This window comes from Festucalex cinctus, chromosome 2 (genome assembly GCF_051991245.1).
Source record: "Festucalex cinctus isolate MCC-2025b chromosome 2, RoL_Fcin_1.0, whole genome shotgun sequence".
Classification (NCBI taxonomy): domain Eukaryota; kingdom Metazoa; phylum Chordata; class Actinopteri; order Syngnathiformes; family Syngnathidae; genus Festucalex; species Festucalex cinctus.
Genome location: NC_135412.1, coordinates 11,298,074 through 11,318,846, shown reverse-complemented (window position 1 = coordinate 11,318,846; position 20,773 = coordinate 11,298,074). Strand labels below are relative to the sequence as shown.

The following is a 20,773-nucleotide window of genomic DNA, read 5'->3' as shown; positions in this document are numbered from 1 at the left end:
ACCATCACAGGGAGGAATGCCATCCTCCTTATGGCCTTTAGTCATGAATCTTTGAGGCAAATATGAGTTTTCAGTTGTGACTTCTAGAACAAAACATGTTTCCCAATAAAAGCGTGATGAAGGAATTAAATGGTGAAACGGGAGGGTGAGTATAATTACAAAAGATGCAGAACATATTGAATTTGTATTAATAGTGTCAAGCAGCAACTTGAACAATTCAAATGGGAGAGGCATCTCTTATTGAAATATAATGAATTACACGTGTGAAACAGATGGAATAAAAAAAAAAAATCCCTTTACGTACAGTAGTTCAGGTCAGGGTTCTACTCAAGTCCACCTTTATCAAGTCCAAGTCAAGGTCGAGTCCACAAGGTCCGGATCCATGTCCAACTCCAGATGAGATCAAGACTAGAGTAAACCTTAAGACAGAAAAATACTTTTTTTCATGACCACAAAGTTAGAGAAATTTCGGGTGGCCAATGTCAATGCCAGTTTAATGTGATCATCTGAAAAACATTATTTCAAATTTCTTTTGAAGGAAGACGTTAATTCTCAGGAATAAAAACATACTCTTGGTTGAGTTGATAAATATATTTTGCGACTCCACTGGCCCAATCTGAAACAAGTCTGAGTCAAAAACCAAAATGTCCGAGTCAAGTCCGAATCAAATGCCAATGACAACAAAAAAATATGTGTCAAGCTTGGACTCGAGTCCTAGTCTGGACTCAATACAGCCCTGGCCTAGGTAGAAAAAGGTCATTGTCACTCTTAAATAAAGTCATCCTATTTTTATAATTACCACAGAATATGTTTTATATATATATTTTATTTTCATGGACGCCTTTCAATTTCACCATGGACCACTCGGGGCCAACGGACCCCTGATTGAGAAACACAACTAGTGCATCAACACAGGCAGGTGGACAATACACAAGAACAGTACTCACAGTCATATATTCTTTATCCTCTGCAACAAACTACTATTACTGAGGCTTACTGAAAAATATGAAAAATACAATCTAGTTTGAGCAGTTTCTTCTTTATATTATTTTTTTTATTTTATTTTTTCCCTTATATTATGTTATATATTTATTTTTTAAATTGTGATTTTTTTTATTTATTTTTTTTAATCTCAAATTTTCAGCCAACATCCGAGGACCACATAAAACGATGTGGAGGACTGGATCTGGCCCCAAGTTTGACACTTGTCCAATGAGACATTGCAACTCATTAGACATCAAGGATGCAGCTGTGGCCAATAAGGGTGTTTGCTTCCTGTTGCAGGACAGCAGCATCATGCGCAGCCGTCTACTCGCGCTCAGCCTTTTTGCACCTTGGGGCTTTTTAGAAAATGACATCCTTAACATGATTTCCAATTTCAACGCAGTTCTTTGGAAATTTGCCAGTAAAAGTAAGGTTCTGTATTTTCACCTTCCACCACTTAGCATCAGCGTGCGTCAAACATTCTTAACACATCAAACCAAAGGATTAGGTGCACCGTGGCGAAAGACATGAAATATCAATTACTCTGCTGTGAATAATCCCACAGGCGGTGTGTGTTTTGGTACAATTTTTAGACACAGGAATGGAAGTGTGATTTCATGGGTAGGATTTAGAAACGTGCACAACACAAGAGTGCGTCTGCCTTTTACTCATAAGTGCCTGTTTGCCGCTGCAGTCAAAGTACAGAAGAGCAGCCATCATCACTGGGACCAAAGCAGCAACTTCTGCCTGCCTCCACACGGCAGCCACGGCAAGACATGGAGCAGCCCAAGCCACCCACACAATCAGCAGGACCACTGCAAACGTAAGTGATTGTTTGTGACAGCGTTGCTGCCGGCAAGACATCGAAGGAGACTTTTTTTTTTTTTTTCTTTTTTCTTCTCAATACTTTTGCTAAACCTCGACAACCACATACCTTTTTATGTCACATACTATGCACTATGAGTGTGAATGAATGCCATAAGAGTGCAATAAGAAATGACAAATGCCATTAGTTAATCTGAAAATTACTTATTTAAATGTATTTTGGTTCATCTGTCTATGCCAGCGACATATTTTGATAGAATGAAATGAGATGGTGCAAGGTGCAATTAATCTGTTGCCATTCATATAACTTTCCGCAAATAATGGGCAATAGTTTAACCAAAAGAAAACAAAAAATGCATGAGGTGAATCTGTGAATGCCCAGGGTCAACTGTAAATGTAAACACAATTTAATTGGTGTCCAAACCACGGCCCGGGGGCCATTTGCGGCCCACAATCCATTATCTATCTCGTGGCCCTCAGCATATATGAAAAATAATTTTTGCCATGGCCTGCATCCCCATTGATTGTGGGTGTTGACAAAGTGTTCGGTTGTGGCACACCTGACAACTGCTAGTAATCATAAATTAGACTTTGAGAGCGTTTCTCGATAGGTAAAACTATTTACAGCTAATAGCAATAAAAAATGATCTTGTCTTAATTGTTATGAATTAAGGTATTTCAGTTTCAGAAGCAAAAATGATTTCCTCCACTTTATGGTGCGTTTCAAAACACTGCTTTAAAAATTGTAATCTTATTACAAATTACTTGCTTTGGTTCTGAATGTGGGGCAAGGGTGGCTTTATTGTAGTAAGTTGCAGGGCTATTTGCCCCCCCCCCCAAAAAAAAAAAAAAATCAGGAAAAATCCCAAACTGCTTGCCTTATGGCCCTTAACAGGTGTCAAAAATAACTAAAAGAACAACACCAACAAAAATCCTTGCTAAAATAACTAATACATAATTGATTGCTGGGTTTTAGTGTGTTTAATAAAACCGGACAATGTCAAAGTGGCCCTTGCATCCTTTGATTTTTCTGTATGCGGCCCCCAAAGGAACACCCTGATGTGGCTCCTTAAAAAAATAAAAAAATAAATTCATATCAGTTTATAACAAAGAGCTTTGCTAACATTGTTTTTAGTCTGTAACAGCAAAGATTGCAGTTAGTATGGCAAAAGAAGAAAAAATAAATAATTATGTTCCCCAGGGACACATTGTGCCTCCCCAGGCGGGCCCTGCCCACTAGTGATAAGCAATGCACTTGTAGTACATTAGAATTAGTGTTGTTCCGATACCGATACTGGTATCGGCAGAGGTGCCGATACTGCATTAAAACAGTGGTATCGGTGAGTACTCACAAGTAACATGCCGATACCATTAATTCCAACGCTAATATAGGATTTTGGATGCAGCATCTTGTGACTTGCTCGTGCACGACATTCACTGATATGTGACATGTTCACTGCATGCCGATCTAAGATATCCTATTGGCCCTTGAATGCTCTGAACCAATGGCAGGACAGCTTTTTCATGTTGAGGAAAAAAAAACCTCAAGTATCAGTATGGTATCGGTATCGGCCGATACTGCAAAGCTGGGTATCGGTATCGGGGGCCAAAAAACAGTATCGGAACAACACTAGTTAGAATCACTGACTTTCATGTTCAAAGTGTGCCTTAAGTGCTGTGTGAGGAAATGAAAGTGAGTATTCCGCGAGGATGCCAAGACGCATTGCTTGTGAACCAAACAAATATCAGTCCAAAAAGTTTGTTTACAAATAGAGTTGGACAGTCTCAAATGCTTAACGTAAGCTTAGCGTAGAACTGCATCAATCTTTACCAAAATTCATGTTGACGTCTCTGCTTATGCCTACTTTGACCTTTAAAAATATCACAACGATCACGACCAATGGCGTTTGGGTTTTATTTTCCAGACATTTAAGCCTTTTCCTCTCCTTTGACGCTCACTATAGCGAAGAAGCTTATAACGTCTGAAAACTGCCATCAATTGTCACCCAGATTAATGTGGACTTTTGTGCTTTTTGATCACTTCAACCTCTGAAAACATTAGTATGGTTTGGACATTATGGACGTTAAGTGTTCTTCATTAAACTGAGCAACTATGAAAGTGAAAACGCTGAAGTTTTGGTGATGATTGATCACAATTTTCAGACATTAAATGTAGGGATTCGATTTCGATTCACGAGAGTTCAGTTTGATTTGATTTTTTATTTTTATTTGATACGATTCACTTCACTTCAATATGATATTAATTATGGAACATCAATTCTTTTTAAATATCAACGTAATAAAAACTTCACAAACATTACATTTTAAATAAAATTTCTCCTGACACGATAACTGGTTAAATGATTTAGCTTATTAATGAAAACATGTTAATAATTCTAATTCAATAATAGTAAATAGAAATGAAAAAGATTCTGAATTGGCTTATAGTGCAATAAGTCAGGTCTTTCATAAATGTAAGAAAATACTTTTAATTCATGTGAACAGTAAATTTCAACAAAATGGTAAGATAAAATTAGCACGTAAAATTCTATTTTCTTATGAATTTATGGGAAAAAAGATACTGTATTAAAAACACTCAATGTTTTGTGAATGTATCAGGCTTGAAAAGCAAAATGAATTCTATCGATTATTCATTTTTTAAAAATTTTTTTTTAAAACCCAGCTGTAATTAAATGGCATCATTATGTCACCCAATTTAGTGAACCACCTTACATTTTTTTTAATATAAAATATGAGCCTTGGTTGATTTAAATAATGGGAAACATTGCTGTTAGCTACCCAAGGCTGTCTAAGTAGAATGCAATGTCTCATGTCTGCAGCTCTGGTGAGTGGTGGCTTCTCCCCTTCCTCCACAGCCACCTCAGGCTTCATCAGCCAGGGGAGCAGCACGCTACCGTGCCCCATGGTGCCCACCGCACCCACCAGCCCTCGGACCTCAACCGGCAAGCGGCGGAACAGGAAGAAGGACCACAAGAGCTCATGTATGACAAAACTCGTGCTGCGTTCAAGACTGCTGGGAATTAGTATCACAGAGGTTTACATTAAAAATACTTTTGTTGTGGTTTCATCCTGCCAGTGTGTCTTAATCTAAAATGTGATTTGACCCTTCTGAATGACTCATTTCTTTGCTGTCACCTTGCGTGAGTGGTAGACTAGTACATGCCTGTTTTATTTCACACCAGTTCCTGATATCGCGTTTATGTGCCATGTCTCCATTAATCTCTTCCCCCATGATGTCCCCTCCCTCACGTAGTGTCGCTGGCGTCCAGTTCTGTGGGCCCTGGTGGGCAGGTTTTCCACGTGGAAGTGAGCGAGGTCATCCTGAGGGGGGATCCGCTTACAGGTTTTGGGATCCAGCTGCAGGGGGGTGTCTTTGCCACAGAAACTCTTTCGGCTCCTCCCATCATCCGCTTCATTGAACCGGACAGCCCGGCTGAAAGGTAATGTACAGACACCAAATAGGAAACACAAATCATATACAGTATGGGGAGTCACCTTGAACTTGGAGTGCTAATCATTCAGCTAGGCAATGACACATCAAGCAGGCTAATTTTAGCCTCATGAGTATTTGGTTTGAAGGCAGACACATTAGAGATGCATCACGCAGATAGAAATGAGGCCGACGGACAAATAACGAGATGCTTTTTCTTGCTTTGGTCCTCTTCCAAACATTTTTCGTATGGATAAAGGAGCATAAATACTCAATTTGCTCATTGAGGACAATGTGGATTATGCTTGGATTTTAATGTGAGCAGTTGTTTATGTTTGACATTGTTCCTTCACTGAAGAGCAATAAAGCACTCTTAAAAGGGAAGTCCCAAAAATTTTTGACAATAATGTTCTATGCAGCTCCACTAGTCTAAATATGGCATTCTGGTTATTACTGTGTTAGTGGAATATGAGTTAAGCAGCAAAATCCAGCCCTTTTTATCCAACTCAGGCGGCCATTTTGCCAATTGCTCTCGACTGAAAATATCAAAGTGTCTAAGGTAACAAACAATCACAGTGTAGCTTCAGAAACCAGGTGAGCTGTGAGCAAGTAGCAAAATGGCCACTCCCTAAGATGGATACAAACGGCTGGATTTTGCTTCATAACTCATATTCCACAAATGTAATATTAATCAGAATGTCATGTTTAGACTAGTGAGGTCACATATATTATCAAGAAACGTTTAATTTAAATTCCACTTGAAATGTGTTCAAGGTTATTGTTTTTTGTTTTGTTATGTTTTTTTCCAAACCTGAAGCTAAATTATGGAGCTGATTGATGGCAGTGAATTCAACTCATAACAAACATCAGTAATTGGGATACAGTGAGCACTGTAAAAAAAAATAAATCTATCTATTGCCACTCCCAATTGAAGTTTGCTGTCAGACAAAACACAAAAACAGAGCGAATTACTGTGCATTTAAAATAACCGCATACCTTTGCTTTAGAAGTCTGTATAAAGGACAGTGTGTAGGATTTAGAGCCATCTAGTGGCGAGCTAATAGAATGCAACAATTTTGAAGCACGTGCACTGTGGTGCCTCGGTCAGAGAGACCACGCTTCGCAAGCCTACCGCCAATTAATTACTACCGGTTATTATTTAGAGTGAGCGAGCAGGACCTTGCAAGAACTCACTGGTGCGGCTAACAAGCGGCTATCTAGAGCGGCTAACGAGCTATCAAAAGCTAGCGAGAGCAAAGCAGAGGGAGACAAGTGGCAGGAGCCCAAATCACGGGACTCGGCTGCAACTTCCTGCAGGCCCCAGCTGTGAAGGCTAAGTGAGCTACAACTATCACCGTAGGTTAACTACGTTCACTAAGTTCTTCTTCGGATATCCGTCGCAGAAAGATGGCGGCAAAACGTGTCAGCCTCCTGTAAGTTATAGCATGACCTATGCAATATAAGCGATTACTAAACCTATGCGAATATATGTTGTTGTAATAGAACTTTAGTTTGCCACTCCATAGTGCTAAATACTACACACTGTCACTTTAATGCAAACAAGCAATGCGAAACGTCATTGATGTGCTAACAAATAGCAATTGTCACCATGTTGTAACTCTTTAACAGATATTTGGAAAAAAGAAAGGTTTGTTTTTATGCTTTGCGAAAAATTAGTATAAGCTTACCGAGTTTATTGTCAAACTCTTTGTGTTTATTATACTCCCACCAGGTGGTTAAATTTTGAACATTAGAAGGAGAAACAGGGAATTTATTAAAAGGCAAAAAATGTGGGGAAAATTGCTTAATCCTTTTGATTCTATTAATTACGTCACTAATTTGTTTTTATAAAGTATAACATAATAGAGTGCTATTTTTCGTTTAATAAAGTACATTATGAAAATCTTACCTTTGGGGTGATGTTGGAACAGATTGTCAGTTTCATTAATTTCAATGGAGAAAGGTGATCTTCGTGCACACACATTTTCCAACGAGCCACGTGAGCATACATTTTCAAACAACCACCCCCCACCCCTCTTTATTTTTCTTTTTTTAAAATGTCCTTGTCAACACAAATTTGTTAGTGTTAGCGTCTGTCCCATGTGCTGCTTTGGCCTAGCCCAGTGTGTAGTGTGTCCTTGTCCTGTGAGGTAATGATTGTTTTGCCCGGGGGTCACCTCCCCTGTGTGACACCATTTAAGTCAAGCAGCAGTGGGACATTTGTGCAGTCCGGGGAAGCCTCCCACTGGGATGTTAACACCATAAGCCTCCATGCAGGCTTGATCTTCTGCAGGGATGTTGGCCAATTAATATTTGATGACAGCACTTTATTTTGTAGGTGTGATGTAAATTCCATGGATATGCTAAGTTTTCAGGGAGTTTAGAAACAAACTACTCACTTGTGAATATTCATCATTGTGGTTGTTGCATCTGCTGCCATGTTGTTGTGCTTTCTGTCCGCAGGTGTGGCTTGATACAGGTTGGAGATAGACTCTTGTCCATTAATGGCATCCCGACTGAAGATGGCACTTTGGAGGAGGCCCATCAGCTGCTCAGAGACTCCGCTCTGGCCAATAAGGTCACAGTGGAGATCGAGTTTGATGTTGCAGGTACAATTTATTGTAGATAGACACACAATGGCTTGCCATTTACATGTACTTTTTGTTCTTTTTTTCATTAGAGTCTGTGGTTCCTAGTAGCGGTACATTTCATGTCAAACTACCCAAGCGCAGAGGAATGGAGATGGGGATCACAATCAGTGGTGAGTGTTGGTATAAAACTGTCCAGCAGGGTACAGTATTGGGTTGATGATGCTGCACAGTTTTATTGCTACTCCATGAACAATATTTCCACAATTTAATATACAGTAGAGAAGGTTTATTGGGGTTCTGCTAAAATTGTGTGAAGGCTGGAAAACTATTCCCGATATTATATTTTATTCCTTGCGCTTTTTTTGGACCTGCTACTACTTCCACATTTTTCAACTGATTCTCGCCATTCAAACTTCGTCATATTCCAAAAATTCACGAGACGAATGCTTTCATTTTTCTCATTCCCAGGATTCACGCCTGACCACAATTACTCATTTTCTACTATACTTTTCCCCATACATTCTTAATAGGAGATTCTACTTTTACTTCCACGTTTTTCATCCAATTCACTTCATTCCAACTTCAATATATTCCATCAATTCACACCATGAGCTCTCCCATCTTTTTCAGTTCCAAAATTCATGCCTTTCCCACAATTCCCTATTTTCTACCCTACTATTCCACATTCATTCCCAATAGCAGATTCTACATTGCACATCTACATCCTTTCAAAGTAACATTCATGGCATTTAACGCATCCATTTCACTTTAGGTGTGAATGTTAAATCCATTCCCTACTTGATTCTTCACACCCTACCCCTTTTTTGTTTTTTTTCTGCTGTAATTTCTTCATTTATTCACAGATTCTAACCGTTCCAACTTTCAACTGTTCAGCTCTTTCCAAGTCATTGTGCAACACTTCATGTCATTTAATATCGTTCCAAATTATTCCACAGGTTTTCATTCAGCCTCACAGCCTTCACACGCAATTTCTCCTGAAATTGCTTACTCTAGTTCTTAAAATATTAAAACAAGAAATTCAACACATACACATAACATTACAGGACAATATTTGGGGTGTTATTATGCCTACATTAAAACAAAAATCAAACCATTCTGAACACCAAAATAACTGCAAATTATTAACACATAAGATAAAAACATTCACTTTTTGCTGTCTTTCATGTTTTTGAATACAAGGAAGTAAGAAGCTTGGCAAACCTCTTATCATCTCTGACATCCGAAAAGGAAGCATAGCACACAGGTATGTCGTTTAATAACAAACTTGACTGCTTCATCAACATCACTTTATCTCTGTGTGTAGGATTACTCACACACGCACACACAAAAACATGCATAGCAAATCTTTGAAACCATAATGGGATTGACCATAAAATGTAGTTCAGTAGAGCAGTGGAAGTATGTTTGAGAAGGGTTCAGTGTTGATTAGGGTTGAGGGTGAGGTTGCGGTCACCCCTTATGAGCCCAGTGAGATCATAATAGGATTCACGTCGTGAGTCAGGAGCAGCCTCACCTGTCCCACCTAACAGCTTTGGCCCCTTTGGCACTTGCAGGACGGGCACTCTGGAGCCTGGAGACAGGCTGCTGGCCATCGACAGCGTGCGTCTTGAGGACTGCACCATAGAGGACGCCATGCAGGTCCTGGATCAGGCCGAAGACATGGTCAAACTCCGCATACAGAAAGACGAGGACAACATTGGTAACAGTGTTTCCCAAAACATTGTTGAGCACACATTCTCAAAGTATCTCCTAGAATGATGATGATGATGATGATGATGTTTGTAATCACAAATTTACTGAGTGTATAATCTGGGCCTTTTTAGCTGAACACAGGAAGAAATTTCTTTTTGTGTTGTTGTATGCAGCGGCCATTTTAGAAGAAGAAAATTTGTTACTGGCATGGATAGATGTACAAAGGTCTGGGTATTGCCAACAACTTTACGATACGTATCACGATACAGAGGTCATAATACGATACGTATCTCGATACATATGCATCCCAATACATGATCTTCAAGGCGATACGTATCCCGATATTTTACATTACTTTACTTGCATTTTATTATAAGTCATATGTATGCCTAAAGGATATCTTTATTATGCTGGATGGCAAAAATATTTTTCTTAGCAGCGCTTCTGGTTTAGCACCAAGCGGCATGCCTGATCTAAATGTATGTACACGCACTGCAGAGCAAGGAGCAGCTTTCACAGACACACCGGGAAACTTTATGACTAGGCATGAGCCGGTATGAGTAAAAATATTAAAAGTATTAAAATTACAGCTCTAAAATGTGCTTATTTGGAGATATAAAAACATATTTTTTTTTCATATTAAACATTCGAGTTTGTTTTTTTAAACAAAATATAGGAAAATTGGTACATTAAGAATCATGTACCCTGTTAAGTTTATAAGTAAATAAATGTTGATATTCATCTTTTGTTTTAGTTATTCTTAGCAAGACAGTGTCCAATCACTGGTGAGCTATTTTTAAAACAGACTTCATATGCACACTTTTTTAAACTTTTTTTAAGTACAATACAAACTAAGACTCTCTCACGCTCCTCTACATGCACTAATTGAAGGCAATTAACTTCAAAGACGCTGCTGTTTTTTTGTTTTTTATTTTATTTTAGGTACATAGGTAAGCTGCAAAGGCCCGTGTCTTCTCTGCTGCTACTTCTCCTGCACAACTTTGAGGCTGTATAGCCCTGCGCATGCAACGCATTAACTTCCTATTAAAAGTAAACGAGCAATATCGATTCTGACGCCTGCGTATCGATACGTGTATTGTAATAAGGCCCACAACGATACATTAGTTGGTATAAATAATTATCGTAAGTGAAATTTCACAGTGATCTGGGAATCTATGTGATGGTCAATATTAACATCCACTTTAGTTACACTGAGTGTGAACTTTTACTCTTTAGATGAACTGGAGATGTCAGGTTCTATCATCTACACTGTGGAGCTGAAGAGATATAACGGACCACTGGGGATCACCATTTCAGGCACGGAGGAGCCCTTTGACCCCATCGTCATTTCGGGTCTGACCAAGAAAGGCCTGGCTGAGAGGTGAGACGTGGGCGAGGTTGCGAGGGTCAAGGTAGTCATTAAAGCAGAGAGTGACATTTGCATTAGATACAGAAGTGACGCTAATGCCCCCTATGTAAATGTTTTCAGTTAAATAAGACTGTAAACAATGGCTGTCTCATTTCTGTTTTCTATAACAAGAAGCCCCTTTGTCTGTTTTTCCGATCCGTCCTGGCTGTCAGCACTGTCTGGTATCTCCGTCTCCTCCTCTCTCTGCAGGACCGGGGCCATTCACATCGGGGACCGCGTGCTGGCTATCAATGGGGTCAGTCTGAAAGGCAAAACGCTGAGCGAGGCTATCCACCTCCTGCAGATGGCCGGGGAGTCGGTCACCCTCAAGATCAAGAAACAAGCAGACCGTGTGTCGGCGTCGCCTCGTTCTCATGGCAAGAAAAGCACATTTTGGTTTTTAAAGGCCTTTGCCATCACATCACATGGCACACGTATTTCCAGGTGGCAAAAGATTGAGCTTTCCCTAGGCACTGCTAGTAAACAATTTCTTACGTGTCATTTTATTTTCCCCAAAGTGTAGCATGGCTTGAATAATACATTTTAGCCTAAGTTCATTTAAAAAATGGATGAGGTGGAAATGTGAACATGGTCAACAAGATTGATGGACTATACTGTTTTCTGACGGCATTACAACCTTTCATTCTGACTGTATTATAACCTTTCACAAATATGGTTTCACAGTATTGTGGTCTTAGAGCTGTAAAATGTATTATTTTGAGATGTCTGGTTAATTAACACTTTTTCATTGTATACTAATTTTAAATACCATTTAGAACAGGGGTGGCGAGATCCGGTCCTCGAGGGCCGCAGTCCTGCAGGTTTTGGATATTTCCCTTCTTCAACACAGCTGATTCATGATCAGCTCATCAGCAAGCTCTGCAGAAGCCTGATAACGAGCCTGTTAATTGGAATCAGCTCCACTACGAGTAGGGGAATCTATAAAACCTGCAGGACTCTGGCCCTCGAGGACCGCAGTTTGCCACCCCTGATTTAGAATATTTGTTAAATCGTTGTTAAGATAAATACATTTCTATTTATAAAAACACTTCAAAGTTAAAATTGCAGTAGGCTACATATTAAATGAGTATAAACCTACATAGCAAAATTCATTAAAAAAAATTCTGTTTAAAAAAAAACGTTCAACATAAATTTTAATTCAGTATAATTGAAACATCCAGCTGTTGTAATTTTGCGCAGACGTACCAGTAGTGGAAGATTTCGACATGATAGCACAGGGTTCACCAATTCCGGTCCTCGAGGTCCGGAGTCCTGCAGGTTTTAGATGTTTCCGCCCACTAGCAGACCTGATTCATATAATAAGCTCATCAGTATGCCTGATAACGATCTGATCTTTAGTATCAAGTGTGTTGGTAGGCGGAAACATCTAAAACCTGCAGGACTCTGGACCTCAAGGACTGGAATTGGTGAACCCTGTAGATAGCAGCTAAATTTAATTTGAGCACAACTGTGGTTGAGTCCGTATTCCACTGAGGGGTGAATGTTTGAAAGTGTTGATGAAGGTAGCGAACGCAGGCTTCCGTCATGGTTCGCAAAGGTTCGCCAAAATTTTGAACATGTCCAAAATGTCCTTGCCACAAGAAAAACCATTAAAGGCATAGTATGTAATAATTAGCACCAACTAGTGGTGAACAAAATATTCATTTTAAAACCTTGCTATTAATTTCAATAATGTGCAAAAAAATATGGTCTGTCACATCAATGGTACATTTTCTAATTGTAGGTTGAGTAATCAGTAATATATTACATGGCTGGAGCCTCACCTTACAAGAGGCTGACATGTTTCGTTGCTTTCTTCCTGCTACGGATGCTTAAAGGACCACTTTGCAAACGTAGTTAGCCCTGGTGGTGCTTGTAGCTAGCATCAGACCCAAAGTCAGATCCAGCCTATGGTTTGGGCTAACTCCCATTAGCCGCGCTTGTTAGCTGCACCAACTAACTCCAGCTCGCTCGCTCTTTCGACGTTGCTTGCCGGGGGTTCTCACTGGTTGCCAAATCGCAGTCACTTGCCAAGATGCTTGTTCGCTCGCTCACTCGTGCTAAATAATAGGCTTGAAAGGTTTGGTTTCTTTGAGGTACTGTAGTGTGCGAGTGCGCTTTAGCTACATTCTATTATTTAGCGACATCTGGTGGTGATCTTTTAAATGCCGTACCTTTTTAAGACTGTTTAGAGAACCATTAAAATTGTTTAAAGAACATTTAGAGGAAGTGTAGGAAACGTTGTGACCTTGAGGAAACCAACATAGCTAATCAACATTAGCTAGTCTTGCAAACGCTCGCCCATGCTTGGGATACGATGGAAGAAAATGAGTAGTGACTCTCGTCTTCTCTGCTTTGTGAAATAATGCCAGAGGCAACAAGCTGATGATAGCTGTCATGTTATCTGGCTAGCTAGCAAGCACGCTAACAGTCATGGTGGCAAAACTTCATTTCAAGACACTATTCTCATTAAAAAAGGAACAATATGATGGGAAATTTTAGTGGTTATGAAACTGATTCTTTTTTTCAAACTGTGTTATACCTTGAAGTTGAAACTAGTGACTAGCCTAGCCTAGCCTCATCAGCCTCATGTGGTTTAACCTTTGGCTTTGTGGTCACTGCTTGCTTCCAGAATATGATGCTAGGCGTCTTCAGGACAGAGAAGCTGGCTTTCTGAGTGACCTCGAGGATGAACTGATGGACTCGCAGAGAATTGGTAAACACGCCGACGTGTACTCCGCCACTGTGCCCAGTATCGACTCTGCAATGAGCTCCTGGGATGGCTCGGGATGCGACGCTGGCTACAGTAGTCAAGGTGAGGTCGGGAACGTGCGTTCTTTCCAAAACAGAACATGTTCAGTCTAAGATTATTGTGTTGGTTTTAGGAACATATCTTCACAAAGATATCTTACTCAATCCCAATGATTGGAGGAGAACAAAGTACAGGAGCCCAGTCGGGTCCAGCTCTACAGGCCTGATGCAGCACACGGGGCTCTACGATGGGAGACTAACAGAGGATGACTGGGACAAGATGCCTGGGTAAGAACGCACAGGCCTTCTGCTTCAGTTTCCCTCCTGTCGCCTCCTTTTCATGTCAGTGCAGCTGTAATTCTCTCATTGAACTTTGTTTCTGTGAGCTTCTCTGCTTTGCTTTTCTTATGTTGGATTTCTTTGACCAAAGCAAACTGTGTGAGTCATACCATAGCTAGAGATAGATAGATGGATATTAAAGTGCCACAGCCGCGTTTGCTTGTCAATTTATGCTTTCATGTTTTGTTTGCTTGTCCAAACTGTCCTTTTTTTTTTTCTTCTTTCTCAGGTATTCTCTCTCTGATCTGCTTTACTAATTGCCCACAAGCTCTTTGGTGTGTCACCTTTTTCATACCCACACCAAAACACATCAAGACACTTCAGCCATATTCTCCTTGTACCTTTTTGTTGTTGTTGTTGTCACATGCTTTCACTGTTCTATTTTTTTGTGGGTGTAAGGGAAGGGTGTGGAAATGACGTTTGTATTTCGAAAAAGAGAAAAAAAAATGTGAAGGACTCTTCAGTGTTTAAGATGTGTCCAGTGTGGTCTCGAGACTTTCAAAGGGACTCTCCTTCGTGAAGCCAAAACCAAAAAAACCGACTCGTCCCGACATTTCCCACGCTGCTCTTGAAGGCAGCACCGGCCTCAAGACGGCAAGACTGCTCTCATGTTGTGGTTCCTGCATTGTCGTAGATTCATCAGCGCCCCTCATTGCCATGGCACCCTGAATCAGGATGATAGCTTCTGGTCGCAGGCTCTGCAGGACCTGGAGACTTGTGGCCAGTCCGAGATCCTCAGGGAACTGGAGGTAGGCCTTCATCTCTCAGGCTCCTTCTCCCCGCCTGGATTAACCTACTCGCAGACCGGCATCGGGCTATATGGTCATGCCAGATGAAGCTTTATGATAATCTCTTGTGTGTAATCTGCTATTAAATCAGACAGGGCACATGTTGCCATACTGAGTGATGTTTACAAAGCACAACACATTCAAATAGCTTCAATGCATAGCATGCTGTCATTTTTTTCATTTTGTGTGTGTGTGTGTGTGCGCACTTACAGGCATCTATGACAGGTAGCGCTTTGAGTCTGTACCTTGAGGAAACCAAGACAGACGAAGACTCAATGTTTCTGTCACAAATAAGTCCCATTAAACAAGAGGAACCCAAAGTGGCACCAAAACACAAAAGCAACCTCAACATGTTGACTGGATGTGGCGGAGGCTCCAATAGTTTGTCCTCGATGACTCTGGCCTTGCACAAGGTAGCGTGGGCTCATTTTTGGGGGGGAAATCTGCAATGACTTGATTTTAAAACTGTACACACGTAGATCACGTTGAGATGAAAAATCTGTCTGCTTCACTCATCTTTAGAATGTATGTTTATTAGATGTTTACAGTGTATATATATCTTGAATAGAGTTTATGTCCTTCACAGACTGACATTTGTGATTTAGTGCAGGTTGGGTAATAATATATTTTGAGTTGAAACTACTCATTTGTTATCATTGGAAGTCATCATGGCAGCAAATCAAAGCTACTGTTTGGTCATAATAACACAGCTGTGTGTTGTTGATGGATAGCTACCAGGAACGAATACTTAAAAAATAAATAAAATAATAATGTTGAATCGTTTTTCACATTTTTTTTTCTACACATTGGTTTTCAAAAAGTACTGAAAATTTTGTTTTAAGGGCTTGATTCAATTGACTCATTATTCTCTTAGATATTCAAAATTAGAGTCACTTTGATAGAGCTGCTTCAATAAATTTGATTAGTTGATTATTATTTGATTCGGAAAAAAATGCTCACTGGTACATCAGATTATGAAAATGATTTTATAATGGCAGATATACAGATAGAAATGTACAATATCTGTTCCATGTATGCAGGTGACCATCAGAAAGGACCCCGAGAGCCGTGACTTTGGATTCAGTGTATCTGACGGGCTTGTGGAAAAAGGCGTGTTTGTCAACATGATCCGCCCTAAAGGCCCGGCTGACCAGGCGGGTCTGAAGCCTTACGATCGTATACTTCAGGTGACCCTTATTTCTGCCAACTCAGATATGGCTTCTCTTAATGTTTACAGACAGTCTAGACAAATAAGCTAATAGCCACACTAGAAGTGATGATAATCCCAGCTATTTGTGGTCTTTGAGAGACAATATGAACTAATATTAGACACAGCTGCAACCAACTGTTACCTTAGCATGGAAGAAAGAGGAAGTAGGAATCATTAGCAAACACTATTTTCTTGATAACAAATAGTCACTATTTATTTTAACTGAGCTTAGAAACACTCCCGAAGGGGGAATCTTATGTTTATCTCAAAACTATTATTTACAGTCTTAAGGAGATAACACTAAGTTTATCTAGGCATATGGTACCATGAAGTCAAGTATTTGCTCTCTCATCTCATCTTCAGTACTACGTACTACATTTTTTATTTACCCCTCAGGGATGTTCTTGCTGGTGTTTGGTAATGCAGAAGTCAACCAATATAAATGTGTATGTACAGCATTCACTACCCTAGTCATGATAAACTCTTCAAATATTTATCAAATTATACCTATTTACTGTTAAGTGCTCATCCTGAAATGACATATAGCATGCCACTGGCTAGATGGTGCACATAATGCAGGTCTTGTCTAATGGAGAAGTACCGGTAGTTTTTTTGTTGCTATCATGCCACAGATGGCAAACATTTTCCATTGCCAAGCTTTAAAACCTGAGGTTGCATATTGTGACAGCTGAATTTTTAAACTCAATATTGTAACAGAAATCGGGTCCCTGTTTAGAAGCCCTCATTTTAAAACTTTGAATGGTTTGGAACCCAAAACCACAAAATCCCTCATTAGAAATCCTGACTGCTTTGAAACCTTATGGGTACTCATTTTGACAGCTGATTTTTTTTTTTTTTTTAACTCCATGAAACAATTCTAAATGTTTTTAGAGGGCTAAAAACATAATTGTTTACATACTACAAACTGTGATCCCAAAACAATGAAGTATTTCTAAACTTATCTTGCTACAATCCCCTTAAATAGTACACGTGATTTTTTATTTTTTATTTTTTTTTTTGGAGTTGGGGGGGGTTGGGGGGGGGGCTCAGGTACATGTGCATGCGGCAAAGATGCTCCATAGTTTCTACCAATAACTCGGGTTAAACTAACCTCATCCCAGGCATGCAAATCCTGTCATGGAATAGAGATGCAATCAATTCAACAAGTTTAATTGAATAGAATGTATAGAGTTATTTTGTGCATTATAACTTAAGCCATTGCGGCTCCTTCTGGTGTGCGATTTGGCCACTGGAGGGCAGTATAATACATTCATGCAGACATAAAGAAGAGTTTCACAACAAGAATATATATACCATTCTTATGTATTTGTAGTTTGGCATTTGCAAATATATATATATATATATATATATATATATTTTTAAGCTTATCTGACTTATTCCCCCCCTTCTTTTTTTTATTATTTTTATTTTTTATTTTTTTTTAAATACCCGATTCCCAATTATTTGTGACCCCTACCCCCCACCCCTTTTTTTCATGGCAGTTAGAAGTGTACTGAAGGATTTTCACTTACGTTTAGATGATATTTTCAGCAAATAGATTAAGATATACTAATTTCCCCATGAGCATACCAAATGAAAACAATCTTAGTGGCATCAAACTTAATGATTTGATTTGATGGCTTCTTCCAGGTGAACCGTGTGCGGACCAGAGACTTGGACTGCTGTCTCACTGTGCCCCTGATTACAGAAGCGGGAGCCATCCTGGATCTGGTCATTAGCAGGAGTCCAATGGAAACGGGCGACGCCAGGGGTCTGCCCGGCGACCGCTACGACCCTTCCATCTCACTTCTCTGCTTTTCTGAGCACCGCACCAATAGCATTGCCCTGTGAGCACTAATATAGCACACACGCATTACATCACACGCACACGCTAGTCAGTCACATGGCACCTGCCGGACGTTCGCAGCATCCAGGGCACGACCGGTGTTAATCACCATGTTCACATGATGCACCGGTTTTCGGGTGCCCCCTCCCCTTGCACTCCACCCTTCCCACCGACACATTGCAAGGTTGTATAACTGACAGCCATTACTCAGTCACACACCACATACAACTATTTCTTGAATTGACTTATCGCCACTAGCACGCAGTACATTCGTTATACGCTCACGCATGCACAGGGTGTTAGCACATTTAAGGTTCAAAGTGCATTTAGGAGTTATTTTTGTGGCTTAGGGCCCATGTTTCCACAGAGAAGGACCAGTCTCCCCCAAATAGAATTCACAACTGCTACCAGCCAAGCATCATAAAAAGGTTTCATCGTATGTTAATCTCATGAATGCTTGCAAAGACATGTCCTTGGGAGGATTTACTGATAATGTCACACTGTTTTTGCACTTCACATTCTCAACATCACCACATGCACATTTTCACTTGATGGAGATTCCCGGATTTATGTGTTTTTTTTTTTTCTTTTCTTTTTTTTTGGACCACCGTCTGACCCCGTGTTGTTGGTACGGCCTCAGCAAGTGACTTATTAACTAACAGAAGCCCCCAGTGTCGTGTCTTGTTTACCTCCATGGGGTTGTTTTGAGCGTGCCCCTCCTAAATACGCCTCCAGTTCAAATGAAGCGTTGACATCCTGTATCGGCTGCTGTGTGCACGGCCTTAAAGACCCATACAGCATTAGCATGTCAACTCTTCTCAAACGGCTACAGAGGCCTATTTTTTAACAGCTTTGTATATATGAATCAAATGTTCGGATGTTATGATTCTATTTTGGTGTAAAGTAACTTTTTATTTCTCATACATGCATGTAAAAATTATTTGCGTGAGTTATACTGAATGTGGGGTTTTGTTATTTGGATATTTTTTTAAAGTATGATATGCTAAGATGTTTTTTTTGTTTGTTTGTTTTTTAATAAAAATTTTAAAACACTTGACTAAGTTTGCTTTTGGTTCCATGGGCGAGGAAAGGACTGGGGTTGTGATTTAAAAAAATAAATGAATAAATAAAAATTAAAAAAAAACAAAAAAAACTTGGCTCTCAAAAGTACCACCATCAAGCCCAGTATTGTATTTGAATGTTTGCAGCTATTTAAAATAAGGACTATAGCACTGTGCTAAAAAAAATAAACCTGTATCTGTACTTAAATATTATACTAGGTTTTAAAAAGTTTATTAAACATTCTGTATATATACAGCTACAAACTGAATTGGACTGTGACTATTCATGTTTATATGGAAGGGGGGGGGGGGAATGTTTAAAACTGGTCTCATCAAGTAATCCACAAAAAAGAGGTTCAAGTATTTAAAAAAAAAAAAATCTAAATCTTTCACAGTTTAGAATAGTAAGCCCATGTACTTTAAAAAATAAAATAAAAATCCCTTCTCCTGTTTTTCTTGAAATCGGCTATTCTGGTGGCCAACCTTTCTCTTCATGACAGGTTTTGAAATGATACAACTGGGACTGAGTGACCGCATATATTTTCCATCCTCTTGGTGCCACTTCAGAAATGCGTTTCGCTTAAAGCTGTCATGAGCCTAAGCTATGGTAGCCCCGAAAGCCAGGGGTCACCCACTCTGGTCCCCAAGGGCCCTTGTCCTATATGTATTAGATGTTTCCCTCAACAACCCCGATTCAAATAAGATTATCTTCAGGCTTCTGCAGAGCCTATTGATTATCTTATCATTTGAAGCAAGTGAGTTGGAGGAGGGAAACATCTAAAACAAGCAGGATAGGGGCCTTTTAGGACTGCAGTTGACGCCTTCTATAATTGATTTATGAAAAAAAAAGAAGCTTGGGTAGAACTTTTTGTTTAATTTTCTTTTTTTTTTTTTTTTTAAATATTACAAACATTTTTTTAAGGATTAAAAGCATTGCCTTGTGTTATGTGATATTTTTTGATGAGTAAACAGAACGGGTCACATTGACCGATGAACATTCTTAAGAGACAGACAACTAAATTGTGGATTAATAGTTGGCCCATTTTGAAAATCTAGCAAAAGAAGGGGGGACTCTGGTTCAGTTTAGCCTGCTGCACTTTGTTTTTTGAATTTTAATTTTTTTTAAATATTAAAAACGTCTTGCGTGATATTTCTTAATGATTAAACAGAACGGGACACATTGACCAATGAACATTGTTAAACAAACACCAAGGTTAACAATTTAATTAAAAAAAAAAAAAGTTTTAAACAGGCTGTATGTACAGTTAAAGCTTTATTCTAATGTGTTTGACTGCATTTCTTGTTTTCAATGTACTTTTTATTTGCCTTTAATTCAGCGATTCTTTCACATACCGGTAACACCGCTCCAATGGATGCATTTCTCCTTTGACCTGAAATAGACTTGAAAAGTAAGTTCATGGAGTTCCACTGACTGAATGAACAATGCTCTAATCAAACATTGAGTGTTTACATCACTCTGTGAAAGATCAAAGATCATTTGTAGTCAGTGTGTTAGCGGGTGTTTGCATCCATGTGAGTGTAGCCGAGGGCGTGTCTCATGCCTTCCAGTTCCTGCCTGATGGATGCATGGGGTTAAATCTATAGTGACTTTTAGGTCAAGTGTCAATGAGCAACAAAAGGGAGTGTGACGGGCTGTACAAGTGGCAATAAGGGGTGACAAAAAAGGTTCCCATAAAGATTACGTGGTACTTAAAATAGGAGAGGAACTTTAAGCAGAGCCCTTTATCAGTTAACAGCCAATAGAGATCCGGACGTTGACGTCACGCGTCCCAAAATGGCCGTTAG

General features: G+C 39.6%; 1 protein-coding gene across 8 annotated transcripts in view; it reads left to right on the top strand.

Moving 5' to 3' along the window:
* The window catches only part of LOC144013695 (glutamate receptor-interacting protein 2-like), a 39,017-nt gene extending 20,054 nt beyond the window's left edge, over positions 1-18,963 (top strand). For 5 of the 8 annotated variants that reach the window (XM_077512841.1, XM_077512840.1, XM_077512846.1 and 2 more), the window contains exons 10-24: positions 1,679-1,807; positions 4,650-4,811; positions 5,084-5,270; positions 7,724-7,869; positions 7,941-8,021; positions 9,052-9,115; positions 9,426-9,571; positions 10,801-10,945; positions 11,183-11,349; positions 13,605-13,787; positions 13,858-14,011; positions 14,697-14,811; positions 15,063-15,263; positions 15,891-16,037; positions 17,711-18,963. In XM_077512841.1, coding sequence (XP_077368967.1) covers positions 1,679-1,807; positions 4,650-4,811; positions 5,084-5,270; positions 7,724-7,869; positions 7,941-8,021; positions 9,052-9,115; positions 9,426-9,571; positions 10,801-10,945; positions 11,183-11,349; positions 13,605-13,787; positions 13,858-14,011; positions 14,697-14,811; positions 15,063-15,263; positions 15,891-16,037; positions 17,711-17,911 — 2,228 coding nt within the window. In that variant the 3' untranslated portion in view covers positions 17,912-18,963. Of the gene's footprint in view, positions 1-1,678; positions 1,808-4,649; positions 4,812-5,083; positions 5,271-7,723; positions 7,870-7,940; positions 8,022-9,051; positions 9,116-9,425; positions 9,572-10,800; positions 10,946-11,182; positions 11,350-13,604; positions 13,788-13,857; positions 14,012-14,291; positions 14,674-14,696; positions 14,812-15,062; positions 15,264-15,890; positions 16,038-17,710 lie in introns of those variants that run through there. The other 3 variants (XM_077512843.1, XM_077512842.1, XM_077512847.1) reach the window with 2 other exon arrangements.
* The last annotated feature ends 1,810 nt before the right edge of the window (positions 18,964-20,773 follow it).